General features: G+C 47.2%; 1 protein-coding gene across 1 annotated transcript; it reads right to left on the bottom strand.

Annotated features, from left to right (window-relative positions):
- Positions 1 to 1,845: 1,845 nt before the first annotated feature.
- PDCD2L (programmed cell death 2 like) lies at positions 1,846 to 26,184 on the bottom strand. Its single transcript, XM_003816188.3, has 7 exons — positions 26,023 to 26,184; positions 25,746 to 25,912; positions 25,571 to 25,631; positions 18,519 to 18,868; positions 14,178 to 14,288; positions 6,356 to 6,504; positions 1,846 to 2,024 (listed from the first exon to the last, which is right to left on the bottom strand). The coding sequence occupies exons 1-7, from the start codon at positions 26,128 to 26,130 to the stop codon at positions 1,894 to 1,896; spliced, it is 1,077 nt and encodes a 358-aa protein (XP_003816236.3). The 5' UTR covers positions 26,131 to 26,184; the 3' UTR covers positions 1,846 to 1,893.
- Between the last annotated feature and the right edge of the window lie 1,496 nt (positions 26,185 to 27,680).

The following is a 27,680-nucleotide window of genomic DNA, read 5'->3' as shown; positions in this document are numbered from 1 at the left end:
GGACAATATGATCAATAAGCGTATTAAAATGTAAACCATAAAAGAATCGCTTGAACCCTGGAGGTGGAGGTTGCAGTGAACCAAGATCGCACCACTTCACTCCAGGCTGGGTAACAGAGCAAGACTCCGTCTCAAAAAAAAAAAAAAAATGTAAACCATGCAAAATGGTAAGATTTTCACCTGCCGGGCGCGGTGGCTTACGCCTGTAATCCCAGCACTTTGGGAGGCTGAGGCGGGTGGATCACGAGGTCAGGAGTTCTGAAACCAGCCTGACTAACATGGTGAAACCCCCATCTCTACTAAAAATACAAAAATTCGCCGGGCGTGGTGGCGTGCGCCTGTAATCCCAGCTACTCGGGAGGCTGAGGCAGGAGAATCGTTTGAACCCAGGAGGCAGAAGTTGCAGTGAGCCGAGATCGCGCCACTGCACTCCAGCCTGGGCAACAGACTCCGTCTCAAAAAAACAAACAAACAAAAAAACACCTAAACAGCTGGGGGTGGTGGCACAAGCCTGTAGCCCCAGCTACTCAGGAGGCTGAGGCAGGAGAATTGCTTGAACCCAGGAGGCGGAGGTTGCACCACTGCACTCCAGCCTGAGCGATACAGCGAGACTCTGTCTCAAAAAAAAAAAAAAAAGTTTTTCACCTACTAAACTGGTAGAAAGAAAAAATAAGTAACACTTATCAAGGGATTGGGAAACAAGCACTCCAACACACTCCAGGTAAAGATTCCAAAGCAAAGCTTCTCTAGAGGGCGTGGTGGCTTGCACCTGTAGTCCCAGCTACTCAGGAGGCTGAGGCAGGAGGATCACTTAAGCCTGAGAGGTCGAGGCTGCAGTGAGCTATGCCCTTACCACTGCACTCCAGCCTGAGACAGAGCAAGACCCTGTCTCGAAAAAAAAGAAAAAAAAAAACCCTAAAATTGTGCACAACTTTTGACTCATTCATTCCAATTCTAGGAAACTGTCCTGTAGCACTTATCATTGATTTAAAATATATATTAATTTAGTTACAGGGATGGCCATCATGGGAATAAAAATTGGAAAATACAAGTGGCTAAAAATTGTATAAAGCTTTTGATGTATATTTAAAAAATACAGCAATTATAAATTATGTTGTGGGAAAAATATTAATGGGAAAATGCTCCAAATATAATGTTAAATGCAAGAAACAGACCCACCCCATGATCACCTAGGCCTCATTATCCTCATCTACGTAGGCAGAGCATGTCTGAACATGGCTGGGAGTGTTTTTATACTGCTGTTATGGGGCTGAAGAAGGGAAGGGGTTGATCATGTTAAAAATAAAGAAAGGGGAAGACTGGAAGGCAGCTGGATAAAGGGACAGTCTCCTGAACGGAGTAAAGACCCCTTCCTGGGATACTGCAGGAGCAGAAGATGGGAGTGGGTGAGGGCGGGGACCTGGGCTGATGAACATGGGCAGGTCTAAACAGCCAGGGTCACAGAGCAAAAACCTCCAGCAGCTAGAGCAGGTTCAGTGGCTTGATCAGGTGCCAGAAACAGCATAGGAAGCACTGGAGTGCAGGTGTCAGAGGTGTACACAAGAGGCTGACCACTGCTCTTGGCTCTTTCGCTGCTCTCCTCCCCCCCTAGAATGCCCACCAGAATGGCTGTGCAGACAACACCAGCCCTCTGGACTAGAGAGGAGCTACCTTCCTAGCTGCCACTGTGACAGCTGGCCCTGGACCCTGGAAGGGCAGACCAACCCACAGTCAGGAGGTCCTGGCCCAGCCCCGGCCCCGGCACCAGCACCCAAAGGCAAAAAGGCAACTCAGAAAAACAGAGGTTAATAAGTTGTGAGTTAAAATAAGGTACATACACACATATTTGGACATAAACATTTGTTTTAATTTATATTAATAAAAGGAAATGCTCTACTTAAACAATAATTCATCTGGGTCTTCTTGTATAATACAAAATTCTTCCATGGGGGTCTGATGATTTGGGGGCCAGCAACTCTTCTCACATGTGTAAACTAGAATTGTTCCAAATTCCACAGAAAGACCTGAAAAATACAACATATTCAGGCTTCCAGCAAAAAGAGTTATGAGACTGATGTTACTAAAAGGAATGATTTTACCTTATAAGCTGAAAAAGTAATTAGGTAAAGCAAAAACAGTGCTTACTGCTTTCAGCTATAACAGAATCACAGTCTATCCTATAATAAGTGAATATTGATAACAAAAAAGCAAAATTAATTTAAAGTGGCAGGAAAATATACTTTAAAAATAAACAAAAATTTCAGCAAGTGTTCATTGTAACTGTCTAGCTATCTGATGTTGAAAATCTATATTAATCTACATGGTTCATGTGATATACATAGCTTTTGGCTAGGTGCGGTGGCTCACAACTGTGATCCCTGCACTTTGGGAGGCCGACGGGGAAGGACAGCTTGAGCCCAGCCTAGGCAACACAGTGAGACACCTGTCTCTACAAAAAACAAAACAAACAAACAAACAAACAAAAAAATATATATATATCTCATATAGCCTGGGCAACACAGTGAGACTTTACTAAAAAAAAAAAAAAAATTCACTGGGTGTAATGGTGCACACCTGTAGTCCCAGCTACTCAGAGGAGACTAAGGCAGGAGGATCACTTGAGCCCAGGAGATAAAGGCTGCAATAAGCTATGATTGCACCACCGTACTCTGGCCTGGGTGATAGAGCGAGACCCTGTCTTTAAAAAAAAAAAAAAAAAAAAAAAAAAGAAGAGAGAAATATATATCATAGGACACACTACTGCCGAGAAAGGATAAGGATTCAGGCAAAAAATATAAAATAAACCCTAAGAGTTTACAGAAAATTATCAATGAATAAAGCCATAAAAAAAAAATACCAAGAAAACATAAGCAATAAGAACTCCTGATATTAGAACAGAAAAGCAGGAGTCAAGAGGATGACATAGGCAATGATTTGCAGCAGCAAAGGAGAAATACATTGTTTAAAAATGTATGCATTGGCTGGGCACAGCACATTGGCTCATGCTTGTAATCCCAGCACATTGGGAGGCTGTGGTATATGGATCACCTGAGGTCAGAGTTCAAGACCAGCCTGGCCAACATGGTGAAACCCCGTCTCTACTAACAATACAAAAAATTAGCTGGGCGTGGTGGTAGGCACCTGTAATCCCAGCTACTTGGGAGGCTGAGGCAGGAGAATCGCTTGAACCTGGGAGGCACAGGTTGCAGTGAGAAGAGATTGTGCCACTGCACTCCAGCCTGGGCAACAGAGTGAGACTCTGTCTCAAAAAAAAAAAAAATGAAAAAATGGCAGAGTTTAACTGGTATATGACCTTCCTCTAGGAGCATCTGACTGGTAAGGGAAAAGCACCTTAAGTGAGCAAGTCTACAACTCCAGTAAACACACTGCGCATGCGGCCTCTCCCAAGTGCTGGAGGGCCACTATGCATGTGGACAGCCCACCCCAAGGGAAGAAACAAGAGAAGTAACCCAAGACCCGGGAAGTATAAAACCCCAAGTCAAAGGTCAAATGGACACTTGAATCTCTCAGGTTGCCTGCTTGGCCCTCTTCCAACTATATTTACTTCCTTTCGTTCTTGCTCTAAAACTTTTTAGTAAGTTTTCACTCCTGCTCTAAAATTTGCTTCGGTCTCTCCTCTGTCTTATGTGCCTCGGTCAAATTCTTCCTTCGGAGGAGGCAAGAACTGAGGTTGCTACAGACCCCTACAGATTCACCGCTGCTAACAGTATTGTGGCAAACATGTTAGTCACAAAGGGGGAAAAAATCAGACCACCCTCATACCTCTACAAAGCTACATTCCATGCAAAAGACATTTCTATATGAGTGAAAAATCTCAGAGACTAGAATGCCCATAAGCCCTTCAAGAAAAATATATTTCCCGGTGAGACTGAACCACCAGGAAATGACAGGAGGCACCAGGGCAAAGGGCTGGCAGGGCTTTCACTGTCAGAAGACAACACAGGGGTCTATACAAGTTTCTGAAAAGAGAAAGTGGGATTTAAAAATTTTATACATGGGTTGCCCCTCAAATATGAAGCCACATTACCATGCACAATCTGAAGCAAGATACCTCTGAGCCCTCCTTAAAGCTATTACTTGAGAATATCCAGCTACTGCAAAAAGAATCAAAATAAAACAGGAATAAAAAAGCTCACTCTAAGAGTGGTGATAAACACTGAATCCATTTACACATAGAACTAAGGCTATCCAAATAGCTGTGATAATTATGATACTGGCCAGGCGCAGTGGCTCATGCCTGTAAATCCCAGCACTTTGGGAGGTCGAGGTGGACGGATCACTTGAGGTCAGGAGTTCAAGACCAGCCAACATGGTGAAACCCCGTCTCTATTAAAAATACAACATTAGCAGGGTGTGGTGGTGGGCGCCTGTAATCCCAGCTACTCAAGAGGCTGAGGCAGGAGAATCGCTTGAACCTGGGAGGCAGAGGTTGCAATGAACCGAGAGAGTGCCACTGTACTCCAGGCTGGGCGACAGAGTGAGGCTCCATCTCAAAAAAAAAAAAAAAAAAGATACTGGGTCCAGGCACGGTGGCTCATGCCTATAATCCAAGCACTTTGGGATGCCGAGGCAGGTCGGGAGCTTGAGGTCAGGAGTTTGAGACCAGCCTGGCCAACAACAGTGAAACCTGTTTCTACCAAAAATATAAAAAATTAGCTGGGTGTGGTGGTGGGCACCTGTAATCCCAGCTACTCAGGAGGCTGAGGCAGGAGAATCACTTGAACCTGGGAGGCAGAGGTTGCAGTGAGCCGAGATAGCACCATTGCACTCCAACCTGGGTGAAACTCCGTCTCAAAAAACAAAAAAGATACTGAAATATTTCAAGGTAGGAATAGGGTATAAATTTCCTTATCTACTATGGTAAGGAGCCAGATGCATACTATCTAAAACTGAAACACAGAAAGAATGTTATTTTCTGTTAATAGCAGAAGCACCTTTCAGAAACTTGGGCCTCTTAGGTAAAGAACCTATTACCAAAAGTCCAGGCCAGGCGCGGCAGCTCACGCCTGTAATCCCAGCACTTTGGGAGGCCGAGGTGGGCGGATCACAAGGTCAGGAGATCGACACCATCCTGGCTAACACAGTGAAACCCCGTCTCTACTAAAAATACAAAAAAAAATTAGCTGGGCTTGGTTGCGGGCACCTGTAGTCCCAGCTCCTTGGGAGGCTGAGGCAGGAGAATGGCATGAACCCGGGAGGCGGAGCTTGCAGTGAGCTGAGATTACGCCACTGCACTCCAGCCTGGGCGACAGAGCAAGACTCCGTCTCAAGAAAAAAGAAGAAAAAAAAAAAAGTCCAGTAACTGCTTCACTTATACTTAACATTCCTTCTGTTAATTTGTACAAAAATTTGTTCTAAGACTTTTAATTACCATATTAGTGAATTTTCCTATTTTAGGAAAATTATTTTCGTCTAGCCATCCATACATTCATCTGACTTGCTATTTGTCTTTATGTCAAAAATGATTGTTGGAATAATGGTTATTAACATTGATAATAGTTTTAATTTCTGGCCAGGCATGGTTCATGCTTGTAATCACTTTGGGAGGCCAAGGCGGGAGGATCGCTTGAGTCTAGGAGTTCGAGACCAGCCTGGGCAACATGACGCAACCTTGTCTCTACAAAAAATACAAAAATTCCATCCTGGCCAACACGGTGAAACCCTATCACTACTAAAAATACAAAAACTAGCCGGGCGTGGTGGCGGGCACCTGTAATCCCAGCTACTGGGGAGGCTGAGGGAGGGGAATTGCTAGACCCCGGGAGCTGGAGGTTGCAGTGAGCCAAGAACGTGCCACTGCACTCCAGCCTGGGCGACAGAGAGAGACTCCATCTCAATAAATCAATCAATCAATAAATATTTAAAAAAAAAAAAAAAAGACTGGCTGGATTATAAATTTCTTTTTTTTTTTTTGAGACAGAGTCTCCTCACTCTGTCGCCAGGCTGGAGTAGAGTGGTGCGATCTTGGCTCACTGCAACCTCTACCTCCTGGGTTCAAGCGATTCCCCGCCTCAACCTCCCAAGGAGCTGGGACTACAGGCACGTGCCACCACGCCCAGCTAATTTTTTATATTATAGTAGAGACAGGGTTTCACCACATTGGCCAGGATGGCCTCGATCTCCTGACCTTGTGATCCACCCGCCTTGGCCTCCCAAAGTGCTGGGATTACAGGCGTGAGCCACCACACCTGGCCTAAATTTCTTAAAATAATTTTTTAATTCCCAAATTTTCTGTAATTTGCTTATGATATTTTATAAGTAAACAAAAGGTTTTTCATTTATTTAAAAATAATGCCAGAAATCCACAAACTCAAATTAATAAAGGGCTTCTCACCTAAATTAGCACTCTTGAGCATGCTGACCAGTGCTGGCATAAGCTGAAACTCAAATATCCTTTGGCCTCCACACTGGCTGCAGGCTGGGAGCTCGGTGACTTCTGATGTAGGGCAGGTCAAAAAGAGTGGCTCTCCACTCCAGGAATACCTAGGACAAGGAAACAAAGAACCCCGAATCAGAGCCACACAAGTCGCATTCTAGCATCTAAGGCCATGCTTTGCAACCTTTCTTTGTTTCTTGCAGAAATCTCCCAGAGGCCCAAAAACCTAGCACCATGGCTGTAAAGCATAGCAAGATATCTGGAAATCTTGTCAGTGTTCGATTCAAAGTCTCAAAGGCACTAAAGCCAATGTTCAACTGAATCTAGGTAAAGCTGCAATGAAGTCCAGACTCAGCTCCACTGCAGATTAAATGGAATCAGCCCTCCACATCACTGGCCTTACAGAGGAAAGGGCATGCCTTAGAGAAGAAGTCCCCAACCCCCAGGCCATGGACCCCCAGGCCATGGACCAGTACTGGTTGGTAGCCTATTAGGAATAGGGCCATGCAGCAGGAGGTGAGCAACAGGCAAGCGAGCATTACCACCTGATCTCCACCTCCTGTCGTATCAGCAGCATTAGATTCTCATAGGAGCGCAAATCCTATTGTGAACTGCACATGCAAGGGATCTAGGTTGTGTGCTCCTTATGAGAATCTGAAGCCTTATGATCTGAAGTGAACAGTTTCATCCCAAAACCATGCCCCACGTCCCCCACCTCAGTCTGTGAAAAAATTGCCTTCCACGAACCAGTCCCTGATGCCAAAAAGGTTGGGGACCTCTGCCTTAGAGGGAGGAAACATTCACTTCAGTTTTTGGGTTTGTTTTTTTTTTTAGATAAAGCCTTTTTCTGTTGCCCAGGCTGGAGTGCAGTGGCACAATCACAGCTCACTGCAGCCTTGACCCCCTGGGCTCAAGCAATCCTCTTACCTCAGCCTCCTGAGTAGCTGGGAACACAGAGGCGCATCACCATACCCAGCTAGTTTAAAAAAAAAAAAATTATAGAGACAGGGTCTTGCTATAATGCCCAGACTGGTCTCAAACTCCTGGCCTCAAGTGATCCTCCCACCTCAGCCTCCCAAAGTGCTGTGATTACAGGTGTGAGCCACCACATCCAGCTCACTTCAATATTACTGTTCTTCGATATATAATTTCTGGTAAATCATTTTAAAAGTTACTAAACATGCAAAGAAGCAGGAAATTTTACCCCATAAAGAAAGTTAATGCAAGGAGACCCATGGGCAAGATGATAAATTTATCAGACAAAAACTTTAAAATACCAGTAATGAATATGTAAAAAAAAAAAAAAAAAAAAAAAAACCTAGTGGAAAAGGTAGGCCGGGTACAGTGGCTCAGGCCTGTAATCTCAGCACTTTGGGAGGCTGAGGTGGGTGAATCACTTGAGGACAGGAGTTCGAGATCAGCTTGGCCAACATGGTGAAACCCCATCTCTACTAAAACTACAAAAATTAGCCGGGCGTAGTGGCAGGTGCCTGTAATCCCAGCTGGGGGGGAGGCTGAGGCTGTGGCTGCAGAATCGCTTAAACCTGGGAGGCAGAGGTTGCAGTGAACTGAGATTGCTCCACTGCACTCCAGCCTGGATGATAGAGCAAGACTCCGTCTCGAATAATAATAATAATACAAAAATTAGCCAGACATAGTGTAATAATACAAAAATTAGCCAGACATAGTGGTGCACGCCTGTGGTCCCAGCTACTTTGGAGAGTGTGGCAGGAGGATCACTTGAGCTCAGGAGTCTGAGGCTGCAGTGAGCCATGACTGCACCACTGCATTCCAGCCTACGCAAGCAACAGAACAAGACCCAATCTCTTAAAAAAAAAAAAAAAAAAAAAAAAGCAACATAAAGAGTTAAAAATAAAAGACAAAAAAGGAACAAAATAGTAAACTAAAAATACTCAAAGTCACTGACAAGCAGGTTAAATAAAAGGAATACAGAGACAAAAACAAAAAAACCCCACCAAATGGAAAGTCAGGTGTGGTGACAGATGCCTATAACCCTAGCACTTTGAGAAGCTGAGAGGCTGAGGTGAGGGAACTGCTTGAGTCCAGGAGTTCAAGACCAGCCTAGGCAACATAGTGAGACACCCATCTCTTTAAAAAAAAAAAAAAAGAAATGGAGGAAAAAACAATAACAGAATAAAATTAACCCAACATGGTGGGGTGCGGTGGCTCATGCCTGTAATCCCAGCATTTTGGGAGGCCAAGGCAGGCGGGTCACCTGAGGTCAAAAGTTTGATACCAGCCTGGCCAACATAGCGAAACCTGTCTCTACTACAAAAAATTAGCCAGGCATGGTGGTGCGCACCAGTAATCCCAGCTACTCAGGAGGCTGAGGCAGGAGAATCGTTGAACCTGGGAGGCAGAGGTTGCAGTGAGCCGAGATCGTGCCACTGCACTCCAGCCTGGGCAACAGAGCAAGACTCCATCTCAAGAAAAAAAAAACAAAAAAACAAAAAAAAACAATTAACCCAACAATACCAATGATTACATTAAAGGGACTGCATATTCCGTGTTAAAAAAACCATAACTGTTAAGTTGAACTTGATCAAAATTTAAAGCCATCTGTCAGAATCTGTTTGAGTGCTAAAAAAAATTAAATTGAAAAAGGACTTGTACTCTTGACCATATGAAGAATTCCTACAACTCAGTAACACAAACAATATGGTGAGAGATTTGAATGACACATTATCCAAGATGATATACAGAGATGGAAAACAAGCACTTGAAATGATGCTCAACATTATTTGCCATTTGAGGAAATGCAAATTAAAGCCACAATAAAATGCCACTACACACCTTCTTAAATGGCTAAAATTAAAAACTGAACATCCCAAGCATTAGCAAAGATATACAGGAAGTAGAATTCTTAAAAACTGCTAGTGGGAATAGAAATGGCATAAGCACTTTGGAAAACTGGCCTGTTTCTTAACAAGTTAAACATGCATATCCCATATAATACAACCGTTCTATTCCTAGGTATCTACCCCCCAAAATCAGAACATGTCTTACAAAGAGATGTAAACAAATGTTCACAGCAGCTTTATTTATAATAGCCAAACACTGGAAATAACCCAAATATCCATCAACTGGCACATAGTGGCACATCCATACAATGGAATATGACACAGCGGTCAAAAGGAATGAACTATTGATACATGCAATAAGAATGAATCTTGAAGTATTCTAAGTGAATAAAACCAGACCAAAAAAAAAAAGTATATCCCATATGACCTTATATACTTTCACAGGAAATGCACTAAGGTGCAACAGAAAGATGATTGGCGGTTGCCTGGGGACTGGGGGAGCAGCACAGGACAGGGTAGGCAAGAACTTGCGAAAAAGTATGAGGAAACTCCTGGCAGGGAGGAATATGTTTACTGTCTTGACTGTTGTGATTTCAGGGGTGTATATGGATGTCAACTTATCAAAGTGCACACTGTAAAAATATAGGCAGTCTGTTGTATGTCAATTGTATCTCAATAAAGCTGCTGAAAAATAAATGTAAACAGACACACTTCACTACAGAAGATACACTGATGTCAAATGAGTATATGGAAAGATGCTCAACATCATTTGTTATTAGGAAAATGCAAATTCAAACCACAAGGAAATACCACCACCACCACCTACTAGAATGGCTACATTTAAAAGACTGACGATATTTTTAAAACCACCACCAGGCTAGGTTTCTCAATGCCAACTATTCTTATACTCCCTGTATTTTAGTATTTGCATATTTAGTTCTTATTTCATTAAGGAAAAATTCCCAATTTTATCTTTGAATATTGTTTCTGATCCATCTATTGCATTCTCTATTTTGGACACCAATTCTCCTCATAGTAAATATATTTATCAACCCTTCAAAGATACCATCTTCTCTCTGAATGCTTTCTCTTTTTCTTCTGCATTCACTGGATTAGCTCAAGTCTTTCCTCTATACCAGTACTTTGATCTTTAGCCAAGTCTATTATGTTCCTTAACTTTCTTTTTTCTTTTTTTTTTTGAGACAAAGCCTTGCTCTCTCGCCCAGGCTGGAGTGCAATAGCGCAGTCTCGGTCGACTGCAACCTCCGCCTGCCAGGTTCGAGCAATTCTTCTGCCTCAGCCTTCCGAATAGCTGGGACTACAGGCACCCGCCACCACACCCAGCTAATTTTTGTATTTTTAGTAGAGACAGGGTTTCACCATATTGGCCAGGCTGATCTGGAACTCCTGACTTTGTGATCTGCCTGCCTTGGCCTCCCAAAGTGCTGGGATTACAGGCTTAAGCCACCACACCTGGCCAATGTTCCTTATATTCTATATGTATTAGATATGTAATGTCATGGGGCTTGGTTTCTTTAGCAATTCAATTTCCGATTCATACATAGTTACTTTATTTTCTCACCTTTGAGCTCTTGTTTTATGGAATCCATTCTTATGAAGTTCTTATACATTTTGAAGCATCTGCTGGGACTGATGTGCTCCTTGGATTATATTTTATTTTATTTTATTTTTTGAGACAGAGTCTCACTCTGTCACCCAGGCTGGAGTGCAGTGGCACGATCTCGGCTCACTGCAACCTCCACCTCCCAGGTTCAAGCGATTCTCCTGCCTTAGTCTCCTGAACAGCTGGGACTATAGGCACCCACCACCACGCCCGGCTAATTTTTGTATTTTTAGTAGAGACAGGGTTTCACCATGTTGGCTGGAATGGTCTCGATCTACTGACCTCGTGATCCACCCACCTCGGCCTCCCAAAGTGTTGGGATTACTGGCGTGAGCCACCGAGTCCAGCTGGATTATATTTTCTGGCAGACTTGGTTCTTGAGCCTTTTCTATGTTCTCTTCATTTCCTTAACTGTTCTTGCCACAGTATGATTACCTGGGTGGCATGCTATTTTTCATCTAGCTCACACCTAAAGGGGGGCAACTCAGTTAAGACCATCTATTTGCTCTGAAATGTCTGCAGAGGTTCTCATTGATTTCCTGTCCATCTCATATGAGGCCTGTTTTCCTCTCTCTAAGAGTACTGTCCATTTCCTCTACATTTCTGTAGGTGGTAAAAGAGGGAACTGGGGTGAGGAGATAGTTCTTCTGGGACTGGATGCAATCTTTATTAGAATACCTGGGCTTTGCTTTTTCCTCTGAGACAGTGTAAAATGCTGTATGTTGAGAAAGATCCCACTCGAATAGAGGCGAAATTGCCCTTAACTTTCCAATCATTGCTCTGACTCATCATGGAACAAAGGAATGTTGCTTCTGAGAGGCAATCCCCGTCCTTTCCTACACCACCTCCCCACCACACCCAGTTCTTCAGCCAACAGCTGGGTCCACCATCCTCCACATTAGGAGATGCAAACTCTCCTCCTGTGTGCTTCCTTCCAGACATAATATTATTAACTGAAAATTCTTAGGCCGGGCATGGTGGCTCACACCTGCCATCCCAGCACTTTCAGAGGCTGAGGTGGGTGGATCACCAGAAGTCGGGAGTTCGAGACCATCCTGGCCAACATGGTGAAACCTCATCTCTAATAAAAATACAAAAATTAGCCGGGTATGTTGGCACATGCCTGTAGTCCCAGCTACTCAGGAGGCTGAGACAGGAGAATTGCTTGAACCCAGAAGATGGAGGTTGCAGTGAGCTGAGATCGTACCATTGCTCTCCAGCCTGGGGGACAGAGACAGATTCCGTTTCCGAAAAAAGAAAATTCTTTGTGGACTCATCAGTATGTTTTAGGCAGGTGAGAGAAAAGGCCTGTGGAATTAGAACTTGCACTTAACCATGCCGGAAATTTCTGTACCTTTCTCTGCAAAGATAACTTAGTTACATAAGTGAATAAATATATATGTTAAACACTCAAGAACTCTACTAGACATTTATGGATATTATATCCTGGGCTGTCACTTTGAGTTTTATGGTACTAAGCCCTTTTCCTTTGTTCAGTGCTGATAAAAGGGAATTTCTTTTTTAATATTTATTTTATTTGGCCTGATTTTTAGCTTTTAGATTCATTGTGGTAGGTATTGGGGAAAAAGACCATTTGAGCTAATTCTGCCCACTTTGTCTGGACCTGTTTTTACTATGTGGCTATTTTTATAAATTATACCTGCTGGGTATGTCATTTCCTCTGAGGCCTTTCTGATAGCCTACCTAAAATAGCTCTATTTTTTCCTCATTTATCACTTATGGAAATCATACAGGTTTGTTTTTAATCTCCCCCACTAGACACAGTGGCTCAAGCCTGTAATTCCAGCACTTTGGGAGGCTGAAGCGGGCAGATCATTTGAAGTCAGGAGTTCGATACCAGCCTGACCAACATGGTAAAACTCCGTCTCTACTAAAAATACAAAAAGTAGTCAGGCGTGGTGGCGCTGTAATCCTAGATACTCGGGAGGCTGAGGCAGGAGACTCTTAAACTTGGGAGGTGGAGATTGCAGTGAGCCAGGATCACGTCACTGCACTCCAGCCTGGGTGGCAGGGTGAGACTCCATCCCAGAAAAATAAAAATAAATTAAAAAATAAAAATAAATATATGGGCCAAGGGTCGTGGCTGATGCCGGTAATCCCATCACTTTGGAAGGCCGTGGCGGGAGGATCACTTGAGGCCAGGAGTTTGAGAGCAGACTGGGCAACATGATCAGATCCCATCTCTACAAAATACATTTTTTAAAAATTAGCCAAACATGGTGGCACACACCTGTAGTTCTAGCTACTTGGGAGGATCGATTGAGCCCAAGAGGTAGTTGTTACAGTGAGCAATGATCACGCCACTGCACTCCAGGGTGGACAACAGACTGAGACCCTCTCTCTAAAAAAAATTTTTTTAATAATAATAATAGTCCAGGCACAGTGGCTCATGCCTGTAATCCTAAAACAAACTCTGGGAAGCCAAGGCAGGTGGATGGCTTGAGCCCAGAAGTTTGGAACCAGCCTGGCCAACATGGTGAAATACCATTTCTAAAAAAATATACAAAAATTAGTTGGGCATGGTGGCACATGCCTGTAGTCCCAGGTACTTGGGAGGCTGAAGTGGGAGGATCACTTGAGCCCAGGAGGTCAAGGTGCACTGAGCTATGATTGATCACACCACTGCACTCCAGCCTGAGCAACAGAGCAAGACCCTGCCCCCCCCCAAAAAAAAAAAAAAAAAAAAGCCAGGCATGGTGGCTCACACTTGTATCTCAGAACTTTGGGAGGCTGAGGCGGGCAGATTACGTGAGGCCAGCAGTTCGAGACCAGTCTGGCCAACATGGTGAAACCCCATCTCTACTAAAATACAAAAAAATCAGCTGGGCAGGGTGGCAGGCACCTGTAATCCCAGCTACTTGGGAGGCTGAGGCAGGAGAATGGCTTAAACCCAAGAGGTGGAGGTTGCATTGAGCCAAGATCACGCCACTACACTCCAGCCTGGGCGACAGAGCGTGACTCCCTCTCAAAGAAAAAAAAAATTAAATAATAATAATAATAAAGGCTATGAGAACATGGACTTCGTCTGTGCCGTTTCTTGCTATATCTGCAGCACCTACAAATACCAGCAACCGGCATGCAGAATAGACTTCGTAAGTATTTGTTAGACAAATGAGTGCACTTTACCTTACTGAATCCTCCTACACATCCTATAAAGTGGGTATTAGGTCCTATAAAGCAGGTATTAGGTTCTTTCTTGGTTTGGGGAATACTGTAGGTTTTGCTTTTCTCATATTTTCCTGTGTTTTCCAAACTAATATGTATTACCTTTATAATCAAGGAAAACAATAAAAGGAACTGTGCCTTTTTTTACCTCAAAATCTGGTCCTGACAAGCAGCAATTCGCTTCATGAATTTGTAAAACGTCTGATCTCCACTTTTAATTATGGTCTTCTCGTATTTTTCATCACCATCATTAGGAAGGCTAAAAACAGAAGCAGAAAACACTTTTGAATGTCTATATCCAGAAAATTACAGCATTTGCAAGAGAAAACAAGATAATTTTCTTTTAAAAAAATTTATCAGGCCAGGCGCAGTGGCTCACGCGTGTAATCTCAGCACTTTGGGAGGCCGAGGCAGGCAGATCACAAGGTCAGGAGATCGAGACCATCCTGGCCAACATGGTGAAACCCCATCTCTACTAAAAAATGCAAAAAATTGGCTGGGCATGGTGGCTTGCGCCTGTAGTCCCAGCTACTCAGCAGGCTGAGGCAGAGGAAATCGCTTGAACCCGGGAAGCGGAGGTTGCAGTGAGCCGAGATCGTGCCACGCTACTGCACTCCAGCCTGGTGACAGAGTGAGACTCCATCTCAAAAAAAAAAAAAAAAAAAAATCAATCACGCCTTTAATCCCAGCACTTTGGGAGGCCGAGGTGAGCAGATCACCTGAGGTCAGGAGCTTGAAACCAGCCTGGCCAACATCTTGAAACTCCATCTCTAATAAAAATACAAAAAATTAGCCAGGCGTGGTGGCGGGCACCTGTAATCCCAGCTCCTTGGGAGTCTGAGGCAGGAGAATCACTTGAACCCAGGAGATGGAGGTTGCAGTGAGCCAAGATTGCGCTATTGCACTCCAGCCTGGGCAAGAAGAGTGAAACTCCGTCTCAAAAAAAAATTTCTCAGGCCAGTGCAGTGGGCTCACGCCTGTAATCCCAGCACTTTGGGAGGCCGAGGCAGGCGGATCACTTGAGCTCAGGAGTTCAAAACCATCCTGGGCAATCTGGCAGAACCTTGTCTCTACAAAAAAATACAAAAATTAGCTGGGCATGGTGGCATGCACCTGTGGTCCCAGCTATTCCAGAGGCAAGGCTGTGGTAAGCCGTGAGCACACCATTGCACTACAGCCTGGATAACAGCGTGAGACCCTGTCTCAAAAAGAAAAAAAAAAAAAACTGTCAAAGTTAAAAAACTGTAAAACTGTCAAGTAAATTTTTTTTTTTTTTTTTGAGAGGGAGTCTCCCTCTGTCACCCAGGCTGGAGTGCAATGGTGCAATCTTGGCTCACTGCAACCTCCACCTCCTGGGTTCAAGCAATTCTCCTGCCTCAGCCTCCTGAGTAGCTGGGATTGCAAGTGTGCGCCAACACGTCCAGCTAATTTTTTGTATTTTTAGTAAAGACAAGGTTTCACCACGTCGGCCAGGCTGGTCTCCAACTCCTGACTTCAAGTGATCCATCTCGGCCTCCCAAAGTGCTGGGATTATAGGAGTGAGCCACCGCACTCAGCCAAAAACTGTCAAGTAAATATTTTTGATATTTAAATTGTGTACATGTAGCTCTGCAGTTCCCTGCCCAACCCTTCTCCCAAGCCATTTTCAACTCTTGGGTAATTATTTACAATTTAAAAAGTCGCAGGGCACAGTGGCTCACACCTGTAATCTCAACACTTTGGAAGGCCGAGGCAGGTGGATCACGAGGTCAAAAGATCGAGACCATCCCGGCCAACATGGTGAAACCCTGTCTCTACTAAAAATACAAAAATTAGCTGGGCATGGTGGTATGCACTTGTAATCCTAGCTATTCAGGAGGCTAAGGGAGGAGAATTGCTTAAACCTGGGAGGTGGAGGTTGCAATGAGCCGAGATTGAGCCACTGTACTCCAGCCTGGCAACAGAGCGAGATTCTGTCTCAAATATATATTTTTTCATATATATTTTTTAATATATATATTTTATTATTTATTTTTTATATATATATATATATTTTTTTCATCTGGGTGCGGTGGCTCACGCCTGCAATCCCAGCACTTTGGGAGGCCAAGGAGAGTGGGTCACTTGAGGTTAGGAGTTTGAGACCAGCCTGGCCAACATGGTGAAGCCCCATCTCTACTAAAAATACAAAAATTAGCCGGGTGTGGTGGCGGGTACCTGTAATCCCAGCTACTTGGGAGGCTGAGGCAGGAGGATCACTTGAACCTGGGAGCTGGAGGTTGCAGTGAGCCATTATCACACCGCTGTACTCCAGCCTGGGTGACAAAGTGAGACTCTGTCTCAAAAAAACCAAAAATTTTTTTAATTAGCTGAGTTTGGTGGCACACACCTGTAGTCCCAGCTATGGGGAAAGCTGAGGCCAGAGGATCCCTTGAGGCCAGGAGTTTGAGGCTGCAGTAAACCATGAGCAGGCTGGGCGTGGTGGCTAACACCTGTAATCCCAGCACTTTGGGAGGTCGAGGTGGGCGGATCACGTGGGGCCAGAACTCTAAGAAGAGCCCGGCCAGTATGGCAAAAGCCCATCTCTACTAAAAAGAAAATACAAAAATTAGCTGGGTGAAGTGGCGCACGCCTATGGTCCCAGCTACTCGGGAGGCTGAGACATGAGAGCTGCTTAAGCCTGCGAGGGAGAGGTTGCAGTGAGCCGAGAACGTGCCACTGCACTCCAACCTGGGCAACAGAGCAAGACTGTCTCAAAAAAAAAAAAAAAAAAAAAAAAAGGCCATAACCACACCACACCACTGCAGTTCAGCCTGGGAAACAAAGCAAGATCCCATCTCTTAAAAAAAAAAAAAAAAAAAAAAAAGAATAATACTCTAGTCTGAAGAAACCCACCAAAAATAAGCAAATACATAAAAACTTAAGAAATTAAAAAATAAAAAATCCTGCCGGGCGCGGTGGCTCACACCTGTAATCCCGGCACTTTGGGAGGCCAAGGCAGGTGGATCACGAGGTCAAGAGATTGAGACTATCCTGGTCAACATGGTGAAACCCCGTCTCTACTAATAATACAAAAATTAGCTGGGTGTGGTGGCGTGCACCTGTAGTCCCAGCTACTTGGGAGGCTGAGGCAAGAAAATTGCTTGAACCCAGGAGGGGGAGGTTACAGTGAGCCGAGATCGCACCACTGCACTCCAGCCTGGCAAGAGAGCCCATATCACACACACAAAAAAATTAAAAAATAAATAAATAAATATAAAATAAAAAGTCCTTATAACCATCAATTCTATTAAGGATTATTTTCAAACACCAACATGTCTTCATGCATTCCCCTTCATCATTATTCTGAAAAAGCCTACAAATGAAACAGTTCTGGTAAAGAACCAGGCCATTTCTCCAAATATTCTATTGTAATTTTTTTATTCTAATAGTAAAAAATGCTGGGTGCAGTGGCTAAAACAAATTTTTAGGCCAGGCACAATGGCTCACGCCTGTAATCCCAGCACTTTGGGAGGCTGAGGTGGGTGGATCACCTGAGGTCAGGAGTTCGAGACCAGCCTGACCAACATAGTGAAACCCCATCTCTACTAAAAATACAAAAATTACCTGGGCATGGTGGCACATGGCTATAATCCCAGCTACTTGGGAGGCTGAGGTAGGAGAACTGCTTAAACCCGAGAGGTGGAGGTTGCAGTGAGCCGAGATCGTGCCATTGCACTCCAGCCTGGGTAACAACAGCAAAACTCAAAAAATTTTAATTGGTCAGACATGGTGGTGTGCACCTGTACTCCCAGCTACTTGGGAAACTAAGATAGATTGCCTGAGCCCAGGAGTTCAAGGCTGCATGAGCTTTGATCACACCAATTCACTCCAGCGTGGGTGACAGAGTGAGACCCTGTCTCTCTCAGTCAATCAATAAGCAAAAATGATCATTCTTACTTCTTTAGAGAGCTTTGGTTTATAAAGCCTTTCAAGATCTACCCTCTCGCTTAACTCTCAAAAAATCATGGGATGAAACAGAGAACAGAGATATCACCATCACTCTCATTTTACAGAATTGAGGATCTGAAAGCATCTCTGAGGTCCTGGGCCAGTTCTGGAGCCACAGCCAAGAGTCAATAAACAAATGGCGTTTTTCTTTTCCTTTTTCCATTTTTTCACCCCAATCTTATTATCCCAGATCAAATGGCAGTTTTCTAACTTGCCTGTCTCTGCTATAAAGACATATTAGAAATATAAAAGAAAATTTAAGAGTCAGTGAATGCGTCTTCTATAAATACTTGCCATCTCTAACTTCTGTTTGTTCATCTTCACTTTCTTAACGGCAATTATAAATAGAGCAGGGTTTTCAAGCTAACTCAAGTTGGCTGATAAGGAAGTGAAGCGAAAAGGTCCTACATACAAGTTCTGCCTGAAAGTTTCCCCAGGTCCTGTGGTGAAACTGGAGGGTAACTCTTGTGGCTGCTTCCCAATCCAGTCACCTCTCAACCTCAGCAGCACACATCCTCACCTTTGGGAAAGCAACTGATCCATGGCAATGCCTTCTCTCTGCTGATAGTCCCTCAGAAGGCTGTGGGCATGATCCAGGTTGACAAAGTCCCTGTAATCATCCTCATCTGCAACACAGATGTAGTAGGGCAGGAAGAGCGGCAGCCCAGGAGGCACAGGATGGGCAGCACCCAGGACAGCATCCTGCAGGCGGAGGTCTTGGAGCCGAGCAGTCCAGTCTACGTCTTTGGCACTGCTGGCATCATTCCCAAAATCCAAGGTAAACTGTGGTGAAGGCGCTTCCTCAGTATCACTTCCCCAGTCATCAGCACCTTCACACCAGTCCTCAGCTGCAAGGCTGTTTTCCTGTTTCTGGAAAAATATTCAGTGAATGAGGTCCGAGCACATTTGGGAGGTTTATTCTAATCCTTCGGCTCCAGCCACCCACCCCCGCGCCTTCCAGAGGGAGCCTTCACACCATCCCCTTCCCCTCTGGTACACTCCAATCAAACTTTCTAGACCCTATGTACTCAAAAGCATGTTGGAGGTGACTTAAAATACTTGTCTTTCCTTTTTGGGGTGAGTGTGACAGATATAGTACAGGGGTTATTCAACCATCCGTTCCAATATCTTTCTGTTGTGCTTCATGTATTGCAGGAACTGAAAAGAAAGAACTACCTTTCCCAGACCCCTTAGCAGCTAGGGTTTCAGATATGATTAGGGGTCTGCTAATCAGGTCTACTAGAGAGAAACATGAACTTGAGACAGAGTGAAGTAGAAAGAAAGACCACATAGCAAAAGGTAGCCATTGTGTAGACACAGACAGAACAAGGCTTTGGAGCCAACGGTTCGGTGGCAAAGACAGCCTCTAGTTCACCAGATCACACCTAAGCTTCCTGACAGCAGGAGAGGTGGCATAGCAGCTCCTTCACGGCCAGTTCTGAGGTGTGATTCTGGAGGGCATTCCTGGAGCCTCCTTCTTCAGCCTATCCACTTACTAAAAACCTCACTCCTGTGTTAAGTCTGTCTCAGCTTAAAAGCCAGGCATGGTGGCACGTGCCTGTAATCCAGCTACTCAGGAGGCTGAGGCAGGAGAATCGCTTGAACCCGGGAGGCGGAGGTTGCAGTGAGCCAAGATCACACCACTGCACTCCAGCCTGGGTGACAGAGTGACACTCGGTCTCAGAAAAAAAAAAAAGCAACAGCACTTTTCTAATTATCTGCACCTGAACCCTGACAAATATAGGCAAACACCACTGTCTTCAACTTTTTATTTAAGTACTGCTAATACTATGCCTAGCAAACATCAAGAACTGGGTGCAGGCCGGGCCCAGTGTCTCATGCCTGTAATCCCAGCATTTTGGGAGGTTGAGGTGGGCGGACTGTTTGAGTCCAGGAGTTCAAGAACAGCCTGGGCAACATGACAAAATCCCATCTCTACAAAAAATATGAAAATTAGCTGGGCATGGTGGCACGTGCCTGTAATCCCATCTACTCAGGAGGCTGACGTGGGAGAATGGCTTGAGCCCAAGAGGCAGAGATCATGCCACTGCACTCCAGCCTGGGTAACCAGAATGCAACCCCATCTCAAAAAAAAAAAAAAAAAAAAAAAACTCAGTGTAGGCAGTGAGCCGAGATCGCACCACTGCACTCCAGCCTGGGTGACAGAGCGAGACTCTGTTTCAAAAAAAAAAAAAAAAAAATACAAAAATACAAAAATTGGCTCTCCCTCTCCCCTCTCCCCTCTCCCCTCTCCCCTCTTTCCACGGTCTCCCTCTGATGCCGAGCCGAAGCTGGACGGTACTGCTGCCATCTCGGCTCACTGCAACCTCCCTGCCTGATTCTCCTGCCTCAGCCTGCCGAGTGCCTGCGATTGCAGGCGCGCGCCGCCACGCCTGACTGGTTTTCGTATTTTTTTGGTGGAGACGGGGTTTCGATGTGTCGGCCGGGCTGGTCTCCAGCTCCTAACCGCGAGTGATCTGCCAGCCTCGGCCTCCCGAGGTGCCGGGATTGCAGACGGAATCTCGTTAACTCAGTGCTCAATGGCGCCCAGGCTGGAGTGCAGTGGCGTGAACTCAGCTCGCTACAACCACCTCCCAGCCGCCTGCCTTGGCCTCCCTAAGTGCAGAGATTGCAGCCTCTGCCTGGCAGCCACCCCGTCTGGGAAGTGAGGAGCGTCTCCTTCTGACCGCCCATCGTCTGGGACGTGAGGAGCCCCTCTGCCCGGCTGCCCAGTCTGGAAAGTGAGGAGCGTCTCTGCCCGGCCGCCATCCCATCTAGGAAGTGAGGAGTGCCTCTTCCCGGCCGCCATCACATCTGGGAAGTGAGGAGCGTCTCTGCCCGGCCGCCCATCGTCTGAGATGTGGGGAGCACCTCTGCCCTGCCCCCCCGTCCGGGATGTGAGGAGCGTCTCTGCCCGGCTGCCCCGTCTGAGAAGTGAGGAGACCCTCTGCCTGGCAACCGCCCCGTCTGAGAAGTGAGGAGCCCCTCCGCCCAGCAGCCACCCCTTCTGAGAAGTGAGGAGCGTCCTCCCTCCTCATCCGGGAGGGAGGTGGGGGGGTCAGCCCCCCGCCCGGCCAGCCGCCCTGTCCGGGAGGTGAGGGGCACCTCTGCCCGGCCGCCCCTACTGGGAAGTGAGGAGCCCCTCTGCCCGGCCAGCCGCTCCTTCCGGGAGGGAGGTGGGGGGGTCAGCCCCCCACCCGGCCAGCCACCCCATCCGGGAGGTGAGGGGCGCCTCTGCCCGGCCGCCCCTACCGGGAAGTGAGGAGCCCCTCTGCCCGGCCAGCCGCCCCATCCGGGAGGGAGGTGGGGGGGTCAGCCCCCCGCCTGGCCAGCCGCCCCGTCCGGGAGGTGAGGGGTGCCTCTGCCCGGCCGCCCCTACTGGGAAGTGAGGAGCCCCTCTGCCCAGCCAGCCGCCCCGTCCGGGAGGGAGGTGGGGGGGTCAGCCCCCGCCCGGCCAGCCGCCCCATCCGGGAGGGAGGTGGGGGGGTCAGCCCCCCACCCGGCCAGCCGCCCCGTCCGGGAGGGAGGTGGGGGGTCAGCCCCCCGCCCGGCCAGCCGCCCCGTCCGGGAGGGAGGTGGGGGGGTCATCCCCCCGCCCGGCCAGCCGCCCCGTCCGGGAGGGAGGTGAGGGGGTCAGCCCCCCGCCCGGCCAGCCGCCCCGTCCGGGAGGGAGGTGGGGGGGTCAGCCCCCCGTCCGGGAGGGAGGTGGGGGGGATCAGCCCCCCACCCGGCCAGCCGCCCTGTCTGGGAGGTGAGGGGCGCCTCTGCCTGGCCGCCCCTACCGGGAAGTGAGGAGCCCCTCTGCCCGGCCAGCCGCCCCGTCCGGGAGGGAGGTGGGGGGGTCAGCCCCCCGCCGGGCCAGCCGCCCCGTCGGGGAAGTGAGGGGCGCCTCTGCCCGGCCGCCCCTACTGGGAAGTGAGGAGCCCCTCTGCCCGGCCAGCCGCCCTGTCCAGGAGGGAGGTGGGGGGTCAGCCCCCCGCCCGGCCAGCCACCCAGTCCGGGAGGGAGGTGGGGGGGGTCAGCCCCCAGCCCGGCCAGCCGCCCCGTCCGGGAGGTGAGGGGCGCTTCTGCCCGGCCGCCCCTATTGGGAAGTGAGGAGCTCCTCTGCCCGGCTACCACCCCATCTGGGAGGTGTACTCAACAGCTCATTGAGAATGGGCCATGAAGACAATGGCGGTTTTGTGGAATAGAAAGGGGGGAAAGGTGGGGAAAAGATTGAGAAATCGGATGGTTGTCGTGTCTGTGTAGAAAGAGGTAGACATGGGAGACTTTTCATTTTGTTCTGTACTAAGAAAAATTCTTCTGCCTTGGGATCCTGTTGATCTGTGACCTTACCCCCAACCCTGTGCTCTCTGAAACATGTGCTGTATCCACTCAGGGTTGAATGGATTAAGGGGGGTGCAAGATGTGCTTTGTTAAACAGATGCTTGAAGGCAGCATGTTCGTTAAGAGTCATCACCACTCCCTAATCTCAAGTACCCAGGGACACAAACACTGCGGAAGGCCGCAGGGTCCTCTGCCTAGGAAAACCAGAGAACTTTGTTCACTTGTTTATCTGCTGACCTTCCCTCCACTATTGTCCTGTGACCCTGCCAAATCTCCCTCTGGGAGAAACACCCAAGAATGATCAATTAAAAAAAAAAAAAAAAAAGAAAAAAAAACTCAGTGTATATATAAAGACACATTTACAGTCAAAGGGAGGCTAAATTGTGTTCTGCAGCTACCAACTTGCCTGCCTTTTCAATAAATTCAGATTTCATCTTATGAAATGTGTTAATACATATATAGCTCTCATAAACTAAGTATATTTACTATAAAGACACGTATACATTATCACATACAACCACATATATGTACACACCCATATATATTCCCAAACAGGAAAATCAGTAAACTGTGTCTCAAGACCTTCAGTGTAAGTTTAAAAAAACTACTATATATACAATGGGATATTTTTCACCCTTAAAAAAAAAAAGGAAATTCTGTCATTTGTGACAACATGGATGGAACTGGAGAACATTTTGCTAAGTGAAATAAGCCAGACACAAAGACAAATGCTGCATGTATTCACTTATATGTGGAATCTAAAACAACCTCAAAGAAGTAGAGAGTAGAGTGGTGGTTAAAGAAATCTGGAGTGGCCGGGTGTGGTGGCTCACGCCTGTAATCCCAGCACCTCAGGAAGCCAAGGCGGGTGGATCACGAGGTAAAGAGATCGAGACCATCCTGGCTACACGGTGAAACCCCATCTCTACTAAAAATACAAAAATTAGCTGGGCATGGTGGTGTGTGCCTGTAGTCCCAGGTACTCAGGAGGCTGAGGCAGGAGAATTGCTCGAACCTGGGAGGCAGAGGCTGCAGTGAGCCAAGATTGTGCTACTGCACTCCGGCCTGGCAACAAAGTGAAACTCCATCTCAAAGAAAAAAAAAAAATCTGGAGTGAGCCAGGCATGGTGGCTCACGCCTGTAATCCCAGCACTTTGGGAGGCCGAGGCGGGTGGGTTGCCTGAGGTCAGGAGTTCGAGACCAGCCTGGCCAACATGGTGAAACCCTTTCTCTACTAAAAATATAAAAATTAGCTGGGCGTGGTGGCGAGTGCCTGTAATCCCAGCTACTAGGGAGGCTGAGGCAGGATAAGCACTTGCATCCGGGAGGTGGAGGTTGCAGTGAGCTGAGATTGTGCCATTGCACTCCAGCATGGGCAACAAGAGCGAAACTCGGTCTCAAAAAAAAAAAAAAAAAGAAAGGAAGAAAGAAACCTGGAGTGGGAAGAATAAGGAGATGACGGTCAAAGAATACAAAACCTCAGTTATTCAGGAGGAATGTGGGGTTTTTTAAAGTTCTACTGCACAGCATGAATATAGTTAATAATAGACTATTGTGGCTGGGCACAGGGGCTCAAGCCTGTAATCCCAGCACTTTGGGAGGCCGAGGTGGGTGGATGACAAGGTCACGAGATCGAGACCATCCTGGCTAACATGGTGAAACCCTGTCTCTACTAAAAATTTAAAAAAATAAAAAAATTAGCTGGCCGTGGTGGCGGGCGCCTGTGGTCCCAGCTACTCTGGAGGCTGAGGCAGAATGGTGTGAACCCAGGAGGTGGAGCTTGCAGTGAGCAGAGATGGCGCCACTGCACTCCAGCCTGGGCAACAGAGCGAGACTCCGTCTCAAAAAAAAAAAAAAATAGAGTATTGTGTATCTCCAAATTGCTAGAGGAAATTTCAAATGTTCTCACAAGATGTTAAGTATTTGAGGTGATGAATGCATTAACTAGCTTCATTTAATTATTCCACATGATATTCATGAATCATAGCCATCACTTTATACCTCATAAATTTATACATTATTATAAACTGTCAATTTACAGTTAAAAAAAAAATGTTGAAGAAATCCAGGAGGAAGTCTCCATCTCCCTTTTTTTTTTTTGGCAGGGGACAGGGTCTGGCTTTGTCGCCCAGGCCGGAGTGCAGTGGCACAAGTATAGGTCACTGCAGCCTCAACCTCCTAGACTCAAGCAATCCTCCTACCTCAGCCTCCTGAGTAGCTGGCACTACAGTTGCATGGCCATCATGCCTGGCTAATTTGTTTACTTTTTATAGAGACGGTGTTTTGCTATGTTGCCCAGACTGCTCTCCCAACGTTTTTTTTTTGTTTTGTTTTGTTTTGTTTTTACGGAGTCTGTCACCCAGGCTGGAGTGCAGTGGCATGATCTCAGCTCACTGCAATCTCTGTCTCCGGGTTCAAGCAATTCTCCTGCCTCAACCTCCCTTGTAGCTGGGATTACAGGTGTCTGCCACCATGCCCGGCTAATTTTTTGTTTTTGTTTTTAATAGAGACGGGGTTTCGCCATGTTGGCCAGGCTGGTCTCGAACTTCTGACCTCAGGAGATCCGCCCGCCTCGGCCTCCCAAAGTGCTGGGATTACAGGCGTAAGCCACCGCGCCCAGCCTGGTCTCCAACTTCTGAGCTCAAGCAATCCTCCCACTTCAGCCTCTCAAAAAATGGTGGGATCACAGGCGTGAGCCACCACGCTGGGCCTCCATCTCCTTTTAACAAAGGAGTTAGAAAATAAAAATAAAGTAAAATAGAAGAAAAAAAAAACTCTCACAAAACCTTAAGAAAGGCCGGGCGCGGTGGCTCATGCCTGTAATCCCAGCACTTTGGGAGGCCGAGGCGGGTGGATCACCTGAGGTCGGCAGTTCAAGACCAGCCTGACCACCATGGCGAAACCCCGTCTCTATTAAAAATACAAAATTAGCCGGGCGTGGTGGCATATGCCTGTAATCCCAGCTACTAGGGAGGCTGAGGCAGGAGAATCGCTTGAACCTGGGAGGCGGAGGTTGCGGTGAGCCGAGATCGCGCCATTGCACTCCAGCCTGCGCGACAGAGCGAAACTCCGTCTCAAAAAAAAAAAAAAAAACTTTACGAAAATAGCATTTTATGGTTCTTCAGAAAAGCAAAAAACACTCCAGTGTACTTCAAAGAACACGGCTTTAAAGTCTGCCCCAAACTATTCTCTGGAAAATATCCTCAAATGACAGAAAAACAATAACATGCCAATCACAACCTTTACCTGAGCGTCCTGCGCCTCTCTCTCTGGCACCTGCAGGCACTGGGAGCGGAACACCTTCCAGCTTCGGGGTGAAGACAAAGGGCCGTGAGGGCTGCACCCCGACTCCAGCCCGCCGGCCCGCCCCAGCCCGCTGGAAAGGACACCCCTGGAGCAGCTCTGGGACTTCCCCGCCTACCTGCGCGCACCGCCGGTGCTACAGCCGGGGCAGGCGCACGCGAACACGTGCAGCAGACGGTGAAACGGGGAGCCTTCCAGCGGGCAATACACCTGCACGACCAGGGCGAGCGGCTGCCCGCAGCGCTGACACACGGGCCTGGGCGCAGCCACGGTGGGCAGAGCATCCTGAGGGAACAGAGGAGGCGCTCAGACCCCGACTCCCCCCAGGACCTCGCCCACTCCCTCCGCACCCTTCAGCAGCACCCATCGACCCCAGCTCCGGCACCCGCCCTCACCGGAATGCCGCCCAGCTTGCTAGCAGGCCAGGCACCCGGCCCTGTGGGGCTGCCGTGCACCGGCGCATCTCGAAAGCCCAGCAGCACCGGCTTCAGAATGGCCGCCATGGCCGCCGGGCGACCAGGTGAAAACGCGAACTACGGCGGCCGAGCGGGCGCGCCTCTCTGCGCACGCGCAACGCTACGCTAAAATGATAACCCCGATCCCTTACTAGGATCCGATGCGGAGGCGTGGCTTTAAAGCGCGTGCGCTCAGGTCCCAGAGCCACAGAGGCGCCGCTGGCGTCAGGGGCTCGAAATCCCGGAGTCCCAGGCATTATGTGCCCCTTAATGCGCTGTGATAGGAAGTACACACCATCTACTAGGAAGTAGTTTTGCCAAAAAGCTAACTTTCTTTTTTCCTTTTTTTCCTGAGACGAGGACTTGCTATATTGCCCACACTGGTCTTGAACTCCTGGGTTCAAGCGATCCTCCCGCCTCCGCCTCCCAAAGTGTTGCGATTACAGGTGTGAGCCACCAGAAAAAAGCCTTCCCGGAAAATAAAAATTTTAGGTGGGATAATGGTATTATCAGTCATTAACAAGAACAATAAAGTTTTTTAAAAAGTTAAAGTTTTTAATTTTTAGAGAAACACACCAAAATGCTTATAGATGAAATACCTCGGATTTGCTACTACATAATTAAGGTGGTGGGGTGTAAATACAGTAAGATTGACCATGAGTTGATAATTGTTGAAATTTGGTGCCAGGCACATGGAGATTTATTCTATTTGGGTTTTATATGTTTGAGATTTTTCAGTTTTTATTTTTGTTTTGTTTTGTTTTGTTTTTGAGACAGAGTCTTGCTGGGTCGCCCAGGCTGAAGTGCAGTGGCGCCATCTCACTGCATCTCAGCCTCCCAGGTTCAAGTGATTCTCCTGCCTCAGCCCCACCCAGTAGCTGGGGTTACAGACGCCCACCACCACACCCGGCGCCCGGCTTTTTTTTTTTTTTTTAGACGGAGTTTCGCTCTTGTCGCCCAGGCTGGAGTGCACTGGCGTGATCCCAGCTCACTGCAACCTCTGCCTCCCAGGTTCAAGCGATTCTTCTGCCTTAGCCTCCCGAGTAGCTGAGATTACAGGCATGTGCCACCATGCCTGGCTAATTTTGTATTTTTAATAGAGATGGGGTTTCTCCATGTTGGTCAGGCTGGTCTCGAACTCCCAACCTCAGGTGATCCGCCCACCTTGGCCTCCCAAAGTGCTGGGATTACAGGCGTGAGCCACCATGCCCGGCCTTTTTTGTATTTTTAGTAGAGACGGGGTTTCACCATGTTGGCCAGAATAGTTTCGAGCTCCTGAAATCAAGTGATCTGCCCACCTCGGCCTCCCAAAGTATTAGTATTACAGGTGTGAGCCACCGCGCCCAGCCACACAATACAGTTTTTTCAATTCCTGCAGCACAACAGGGGTGAATTTCAAAAGCATCATGGGAAGAAGCCAGACACAAAAGGCGCCATTCTGGTAAACGCAGAACTTCGGGGGGAAAAAAATCAGTTCAATGGTAGTCAGGAGTTGGGATGAGGGAGTAGGACTGGACCACAAGTGTCAGGAACTTTTGAGGGTGAGGAAAATGCTGTATATCTCATCTGTAATGGTTCTAAGACTGTATATACACTTG

Source organism: Pan paniscus, chromosome 20 (assembly GCF_029289425.2).
Source record: "Pan paniscus chromosome 20, NHGRI_mPanPan1-v2.0_pri, whole genome shotgun sequence".
In the NCBI taxonomy this organism is placed as follows: domain Eukaryota; kingdom Metazoa; phylum Chordata; class Mammalia; order Primates; family Hominidae; genus Pan; species Pan paniscus.
Note: the sequence above shows the minus strand (reverse complement) of the source record. Positions and strands in the feature narration are given on the sequence as shown.

What these genes read in the sequence shown, in the direction of transcription:
- PDCD2L (XM_003816188.3), bottom strand. Translation starts at nt 26,130, where the DNA reads ATGGCGGCCATTCTGAAGCCGGTGCTGCTGGGCTTTCGAGATGCGCCG. An exon ending in GATCAGTTGCTTTCCCAAAG is followed by an intron (nt 14,289 to 18,518) that starts GTGAGGATGTGT and finishes TTCTGTTTTTAG; the next exon opens with CCTTCCTAATGATGGTGATG. An exon ending in GCTCAAGAGTGCTAATTTAG is followed by an intron (nt 2,025 to 6,355) that starts GTGAGAAGCCCT and finishes TGTATTTTTCAG; the next exon opens with GTCTTTCTGTGGAATTTGGA.